The sequence below is a fragment of the Argiope bruennichi genome, chromosome 10 (assembly GCF_947563725.1).
Source record: "Argiope bruennichi chromosome 10, qqArgBrue1.1, whole genome shotgun sequence".
NCBI classification, from domain to species: domain Eukaryota; kingdom Metazoa; phylum Arthropoda; class Arachnida; order Araneae; family Araneidae; genus Argiope; species Argiope bruennichi.
The window spans coordinates 107,079,402-107,088,261 of record NC_079160.1 but is presented as its reverse complement, the minus strand read 5'-3'; the positions used below and the strand labels follow the sequence as shown (position 1 = coordinate 107,088,261).

Genomic DNA, 8,860 nt, shown 5'->3' with positions numbered 1-8,860 from the left:
TATACCAGTACCGCTTTTTGGAGACCAGCCAGTTCGGTAAATCTAATGTTTACTAAAAACTACAATTAAATGGTTTTAATGGCTTCCATAGTAAACTATTTCTTCATTTCAAATTTTGATAGACATTGTACTTGTATTTACATTTACCATGTCTGACCATTGTGCTAAATAAGAGATAAAGCATTATCTCTAATTTTCTGACATCTCACCTAAAATTTGCTTTTCAATTTAGAATTTAACTTTATTTTATTTGTAAGTATAATAAAATTACACAAATTTTACACTGAAGAGAATGCACGCCCACTTACTAAAGATATTTCAAATCCTACTGCGTATAGCTTTATATCATTAGAGAAATATAATATTTATAAGCTTAATAAAATACTACTAATACTTTATTAAAATATTAAATGCTTTACCAGAAAACGATAAATATTACATCATCTTAAAGTGGATTTTATGAATGATCCTAATTGCATTACAAGAAAACAATAAATATTACATTACCTAACTTGGATTTTATGAATGAGTCTTATGCTTTATCCAGAAAACAATAAATATTACATTATTTTAACTTGGATTTAATGAATAATCCTAATGCTTTACCAGAAAACAATAAATATTACATTACCTTCACTTTGATTTAATGAGTGATCCTAATACTTTACCATAAAATAATAAATATTACATTATCTTAACTTGGATTTTATGAATGACCCAAAGCTTTACCAGAAAACATAAATATATCATTACCTTAATTTGGATTTTATGAATGATCCTAAAGGTTTACCAGAAAACAATAAGCATTGCCTTAATTCTACTAATAATAAGTATAGGTCTATTGACGCTTTAAAGAACAAACTTTTTGCCCTAAAACTTTTAAATTTAGCATAAACCCCTTTAAAAGAGGGAGTGTGAAGCAATCTCTTTTTAATTATTAATTAGAAGTTAAAAGAGATTTTGGCTTTTTTCCCGAGATAGCTTCCTAAAATATTACACAAACATAATATTTATACTAATTTAATATTCAAAAAATTATACTTTAAATTATATCAGTTTATTTTATTTCCTGAATTTTCGTAATTTTTTCATTTTTTTTCATTATTTCCAATGATGCTTTTTAATAGTGCAATGAAATCAAATCATTTTCATTGTTTTATCAATATTACTTTATCATATGATTTTCTCGAAAGATAAGGAAAATAGTTCCTGTTTATTATTATCTGCCCAGTATAAATAAGAAATTAAAGTTATAATGTCATGAAAAACACCTTAAAATTAAGAGCATGATTAGCTGTTTTAATAGAAGTTTTTAATAGAAGTACATTTTTAATAGAAGTACATTTTTAATAGAAGTATAATATCATTGGATATGACTTCATTAGAAAGATTCATGTATATAATAAATGGAAAAAGTGTAAGGCAATTAAAATAATACAGCTTTAAGGTCTGTTAAAATTTGATACTTAAAATTACGTTGGCGAAGCATTCAAGGACATCAAATGCATCCATGATTTAATTGAAATCAAACGCAATCGATATTTCTGCAAAATAGCTGGTCGCCAAAGACGACTAATCTGAAATAAATTGGAGTAAATTATAAAAATTATTCCATTTTTTTGCTCCCTTATAGTAAAATTAAAAAAAATTAAATGATATATTTCATTACTGTAGCAATTAAACATGAATAATAACCAGAACATTTAAGTTAAAACAATTTTATCCATGTTACTTTACCTTTTATTTTTGTATTTTTCTGGTTTATAGTGAGGCACCAAAATTATATTCAACCACTTGCCGTAATGTTAGAATAAAAATTATTAAAATATTTCTATTCCCACATTTTTAAAAAAACTTAACAAAACACTTTGGAAATCAATAAAAGAGCCAGTTCTCTACTTCATACTTCAGTGAAAACAATCATTCGATTTTCATGTCTATACTACTGACTGACTTTTACTTTTAGAGATACCGTTAACTGCGCATACCTCAGTGCGCCTACATGAATGAGACTTGGGATACGTAACCACAGTTTGATCAAAATATAAATATAAACAAAGCGTGTTTACGAGGAATGAGAACCGGTATTGCCGGCGGGCAAAAGGCTACTTTTTTTCGTAATTCATCAAGTGTGACTTAGCGTTGCTCTTTTCGAATGTGGTGAAGCATTGTCATAAATGGAAACAAGAATTTTATTTTAAAAATATGTAAACCAATTATTGTTTTATTTTTCATTATTGTATTCTGAAAAGGAGATATTTATGACTGGGGTACTTACGAAGATCTGGATGGTCGCCAAGGGTTATCGCCAAGTAGTAAACAAAGCGACCTAAGAGTATTGGATGGTGAATCTTCTGAAAATAAATTCAGAAATCAAAACCTAAAGTAGGTAAAGTGTATTGGTAAATTAATAATTCTGAACAAAATTTTTTAGTTAATTATATTAATGCCTTTATATTACAAACAATTTAAATGCCTTTATATTACAAATAATAATAAAAATGTTTTATTTATATTTAATGTAATGTAATGTAGCATCTTCAGTTAAAAAAGAATGTAATATTATAAATGGGAATTAAAACACGATGAGGTAATTGGTATCATCTTTGTATTATGATTAGTAATTAAATAATTTCTGTTAAAAAAAGATATTTTGTGATTAAATAATAATACCTGAATTAAACTGGTTTATATTTTATTCAAACATTGTTATTGTTAGCTGCCGTTTTATATATTTAAAAATTTGCTTTATTTTTAAATATATAAAACTACCAAAAATGACAAACTATTTATCAGAATTTCACTAATATTTTAAAGCATAATTTTTTGTGTTAATTTTTTTTATGCTTATTAACAGTAAATAATGCAAAACCTTGTTAGAATTAAAATTAAATGATCAATCATTCAAATTTTAAAATTTGAATAATTGAAAAAAATAGAAAAATAACTGTGTTTTCTTTAACTATAATTGAAGAATTCTATACAGTTTTACTGTCATGTATCTTTATACATAAGATTACAAATGGATGCATCTCATATAGAATTTTTGAAACTTTTTCCAGCTGCTATCACTCTTTAGATGGTGAAAATTTGTATACCCTTTCTGTTGGAAAAGAAAACAATTATGGTATTGTTAAAATATAAATATTCTAACAGTACCAGTAACAATAACATAAAATGAAGTATAAATTTATTATAATTATTTGAATTTCTAATTAAATATATTTGATATTATTCTATTTTGGGTCATTCTCTAATTTCAAACATTCTGTTTTAGTATTCTTAATATCTTTTGTAATTAAATAACCTAATCTTTTATATCTTCCATTGCATTTTTTTTTTGTTTAAAATATATGTATATTTTTTGAAATAATATTTTGGATTATATTTAAAAATATAAGCTCTACTAAACCTTAGATACCCAATCTTTTTTAAGTTAAAAGCTGAGAATGATTTTCCATTAATAAAAACCAATTATTGTGAATTTGAAATGTTCTTGTTTTTCTGTTTTGGCATCAACATTCAACATCAAGAAAGCTTTGCTAAGATTTGATAATCTACCACTAGAATTTGATAGGTTTTCCTTAGAGTTCTGTTGATATAATAATACTAAACTTAATTATAAATTTATTTAATTTTACTCATACTATTTTAATCTATAAACATTGTAATTTAATTTAACAGTTCTTTAATTCTTTATAAGATTTACTAAAAAATAGTATGCTTTTCTTCATTTCATAAAAGAAAAAAAAAAAAATCAAAGGACTGTGTGTTCCTTCGTCTTGTCTTCATTCTTCTGCACTTTTGCAGTAACAATGCATAATTTTTCTTTGCTACATGATTAGAAATAAAGGACTTTGTAAAATACCATCCCAGACATCTTAGGAACAAGATTTTAAATGGTTTTTAATGGAACAAACTTCAACATGCCAAAAATTTGAAAATAAGTTATAATATGAAGTCTAATTAGTGGTAAAAATAATTAAACATTATTATTAAAATTAATTAATAATTATTTATTTAAAATTTATTTATTGAAATCAAATTAAACAACTGAGATGACTATCTGATATCAGATACCAAAAATGCATTTTTTTTTTCAATAAATCATCTAGGTGCTGGCTTTAATTTTAACTATGGCTCTTGTATAATTAAATTCTGATCAAAAATAAATCTGGAAAGGGGGAAAAAAACTTTGTTTAAAATTTTAAAATATAATAAGTATTGCACCTGAAAGGTTTATATTTACTAACATCAAATTAAAAATCTAACTATTAATTTTCAATTAATTATTACATTTTCCAAAATCAGTTTTAAATGGCCCAATTTAAATTACGAGAAATGCATTCGTGGATTGTTTAACATTCTTAGTTACAGCAATGCTTGAGCTGCCATTGATAGTGTTTATAACTTTTTCATCATTTATGATGTCGTTTTATTTAATGTCATTGCAATTAACTTGCCTATTTTTTTATTAAAAGCATTGATATGGAAGAGAAACTCATTTAGATTTTAAAAGTTTATTTATAAGACTTATTGTGCTGAAAAAAAAAAAAAAAACACTGAAATTTTTTTTTTCTTTTTAGGCATTTTTTCTTCTAGTGTTATTACAAGAAAAATGTTTACTATGTTGGAAAGCAGTGTTTGGAAAGCAATTTGGAAAAAAGTAATTCTTTAAATTTATTTATTTATTTAGAATAATATTGAGATTGTTTTTCATATTAATATTTTAGAGATATTTACAAAGGAGTCATGTTAAAAATTCATGATTTATTTCAAGCTAAATAAATTTCTTCGGTTGTCTTTCTAAAAAAATATGTTATGCCAAATTTGATGGTATTTGGTTAATAGTTTAAATAGACGAGTGCAAATAGTAATTTACTCATCTGCATGTGTATCATTCTTTTGTGATTAGATTATCTGATAATTTATTAAATATATGGTATTATATTTTTTAATATATTATCTAAAATATTAGTAATGCTTTATTAATTCCATTGTATATCATATAACTAAAGCTAAGTTTGAAGTGTTATTAATATTCCTGTAATGTATTAACTAGGAGTGAAAAAAGAATAAGTGAAAATAAAATCAAGTAAAATATTACGAATTAACTCTATTTTGTAAGTAAGCATTTTTAATATTCAAATTTCATTAATTTCACTGTGTATTATATAATTAAAGCTAAGTTTGAAGTGCTGTTGGTATTTCTGTAGTGTATTAACTAGTTGTGAAAAAGAAATAATTAAAAAAAAATCATTTCAAATCCTTTCTGGATAGTAGTAATCAGTTTTTTTGTTTTTGTTTATTTCATTATCTGTATTGAACAGATATTTTTTTCTCCAGGTAACACAGCCTCATACATTAATGATAGATGTTTTATGACCTTGGAAACCAATCTGGATTTGCTGAAATATCTCTTAAAAAATGAAAATGTATTTAAAAAGTTTATGTGAATTCTGGTTCAATGTGGCAGTATTTTTGAATTTCCGATTTGTTTGTAAAATATTTTTTTGATCAGTTTCATTTTGTACAAACAATTCTGTAAAATATTCTTTTTCCTGAATTGATTTGAAATTTATGCAAATTTGGATTCATTAAAAGCTATCTATGCAAATCCCCTTTTTAATTGAAACAGCTCATTTTCTACAATAATGAGAAGCATTTCTTTGTTAATGTTATTTTTATTGTATGGAATCTTTCAACTGAAGGCACAAAGGAATTTTTTCTAGAAAATCTAAGTATATGCTTTTGTGAAAAACCAGTTGCAAAATTATTATTATTAATATGCAAATTATTATTTATATGCAATAGTTAAAAAAATTTTCCTCAAAAAGAAATATTTTATATCAACAAAGGAATTTCTGTCTATGAGATGGATAACCAAATATATTTCAAAAAAAGATGGTTGAAAGAACATTATCAGTTTTCCATTAATGAAAAATCTTATATATGTGAAGCACATGGAGATTCACCTGCTTGTAAAAATTTTGAGATTACTTATATTCATAATGATGATAAGTGGTTCAAATGTAAACTTTGTGAAAAGTTATTTTGTACAGAGTTCACTTTAAAAGCTCATTCATGCATTCGGTCAAATTCTAAAGCTTACACAAACAATGTATGCAACAAAACATCTTCTCAGGAAAATGGTTCAAAGGTTCACAAAAAAATTCACTCAAATAATAAACCTTATTCTTGTGATGTATGTGGTAAGACATTTATTTGGATGCCCAGTTTAATTAGTCATAAACATACTCATACAAATGAAAAACCTTATACATGTGATGAATGTAACAAGGATTATCCAACTAAGGATGCTTTGAATAAGCATTATCGTTTTCATCATAAAGCCGAAAAACCTTACTCTTGCGATGTGTGTGAAAAGTCATTTTCAACTAAAAGTCTTCTGAATGAACATTTTCGTATTCATACAAAGGAAAAACCTTACTCATGTGATGTGTGTAAGAAGGCATATCCAGTTAAGAGTATGCTGGATACACATTATCGTATTCATGCAAATGAAAGACCTTACTCATGTGATAATTGCCATAAACTATTCAATCTTAAAGGTTTAAATGACCATTATTGTCCTGGTCATAAAAATGAAGAATCTTATTCTTGTAATGTGTGTGAAAAGCCATTTTCATCCAAGCAAATACTGCATAAACATTATCAAACTATTCATGAAAATAAAAGACCTTATTCTTGTGATGTGTGTAAAAAAACATTTGCTACTAAGGAAGTACTGAATACACATAATCTTATTCATACTAATGAAAAACCCTTTTCATGTGATTTATGTAAAAGGGCATTTAGAGCAAAACGTTTATTAAATAGACATAATCAAATAATTCATAAAAATGAAAAACCATATTCTTGTGATGTTTGTAAAAAGGCATTTTCAACTAAGTATTTATTGAGTGTTCATAATTATGTTCACACAAACGAAGGGCCTTACTTTTGTGATGTGTGTAATAAGGAATTTTCATGTAAACAAAACCGGAATAAGCATCAAAATATTCATAAAAATGAAAAATCTTATTCTTGTGATGTGTGTGAAAAGGCATTTTTATTTAAGCATGATTTGAATACACATAAACGCATTCACACAAATGAAAGACCTTTCTCATGTGATGCATGTGACAAGTCATTCGTTCAGAGAGGTCATTTAATTACTCATTATCGCAGTATTCATGAAAAGGAAAGACCTTACTCTTGTGATGTATGTAAAAAAGCATATTCATCTAAGCAAATATTGAATAAACATAATCAAATTGTTCATAAACATGAAAGACCTTACTCTTGTGATGTATGTAAAAAAACATTTACTGCAAAGAATGTACTGAAAAAACATTATCGTGCTCTTCATACAGAAGAAGACCCTGATGACCCAACAAAACAGCGCAGTCCATAAGAACTCTAAAAAATGATCCAGATTCAAAATTTGAAGAATATTAAAAATTATATTTAAGAAATATATATTTTATTAATAATTAAAATATGAAAAAACTTGCTTTTCAAAGTTATATGAAATTCCACAGAGATAGTGTTTCAGGTTTATGTAATTTTCCTGCAGTGCTTTTAAGTATTGCTTAACTTGCACATAATTTAATTTTGTTTGCATTTGAAGAGCTGTCCTTCTATGACTCATTATGAAAAAAATCAAAAATAAACTGACTTTGAAAAGAAATTTTTTTTCTGTGTTAGGAAAGAGGGTTTGTTTTGAACTTCCTAGAATTTCTGTTACAGTAAGAATTGGTTAAATAGTTTTTTTTTTGTTATTTAATTTATATTCTGTCCAATCAATGAAACCATGATCACGTCTTGATTGTAATACATCATATTTTTTATGTGAAAACTTTTTTGATATAAAAACATTTATTCAATATACAAAAATTACATTCCTATTGCCCATTATATATATATATATATATATATATATATATATATATATATATATATATATATATATATATATATATAAATTTTGCTGTGATACAATTTTTTTTAAAAGAAAGCATTAAAAAATAAGGTGCTTTTGCAAGATAAAAAGTTTATTTTCTATAAACTTCAGTTTTTTGTTAAGTGTTTTATATATGTGTGTGTCTATTGATTTATGAAGGTATGTTGAATAAAGAATATGGATTTGAATCCCCCCCCCCCAGTTTCAGAATATTTGATACCCCATAATCATTCAAAACATCACATTGTATTTGATATCTTTTATATTTTATAATCTATGTAATGATATATTTTGTAAGTTATTTATCTGGTAGACTTTTTTTATTAAACTAGATCTAATGGAAAATGAATATCATTTAGTAAGTGTTATAGTTTATACCATATTTTAGTATCAAATATAGAAGTTAGATTACTTTTTCAGTTTTATACTATTTTAATGCTTAATATGTTTAATAAATGGATTGTATTAAACATATTAAGTTGAATATTTCTGATCAAAAGTATTTATATGTGTATTTAATTTTATAAGCCTGTTTTTTTATTTCTTTATTTTTATTTTATTAAATTAATTTGTTTCCTTTTGATTGATGTATTTAATAAAATATTACAGTGTTAGAAAAGGAAATAAAAAGTTTAATAGAAAAATAAAAATGGATTTTTTTAAACTAACTGAAATAGGCCATGAATGAGATATTTTGAAGTATTAAATGAGCCAAATATAATGTAAACAAACATAATAATTAAAAAGAAATTTTTAAATTTATTTTTGAAATTTAGATTTTTTTGCAGCAACTTTTTTTGTGGGTTAATAATTACATGTCACAAAGGTGTAATTTTGTTTTAAATAAATTGAAAAAAAATTAAGTAATTATACTTTTTCATTATTCCAGAATAT

General features: G+C 24.6%; 1 protein-coding gene across 2 annotated transcripts; it reads left to right on the top strand.

The window, feature by feature from the left end:
• The first annotated feature begins 2,137 nt into the window (after positions 1-2,137).
• LOC129988804 (zinc finger protein 62 homolog) lies at positions 2,138-7,813 on the top strand. 2 transcript variants are annotated; one of them, XM_056097076.1, is made up of 3 exons: positions 2,138-2,385; positions 4,587-4,666; positions 5,347-7,813. In XM_056097076.1, exon 3 carries the CDS (start codon positions 5,876-5,878, stop codon positions 7,415-7,417), a length of 1,542 nt encoding a protein of 513 aa, XP_055953051.1. In that variant the 5' UTR covers positions 2,138-2,385; positions 4,587-4,666; positions 5,347-5,875; the 3' UTR covers positions 7,418-7,813. The 2 variants fall into 2 exon arrangements, with proteins under 2 accessions (XP_055953051.1, XP_055953052.1); XM_056097077.1 differs by having other exon boundaries at positions 2,138-2,389.
• Positions 7,814-8,860: the final 1,047 nt, after the last annotated feature.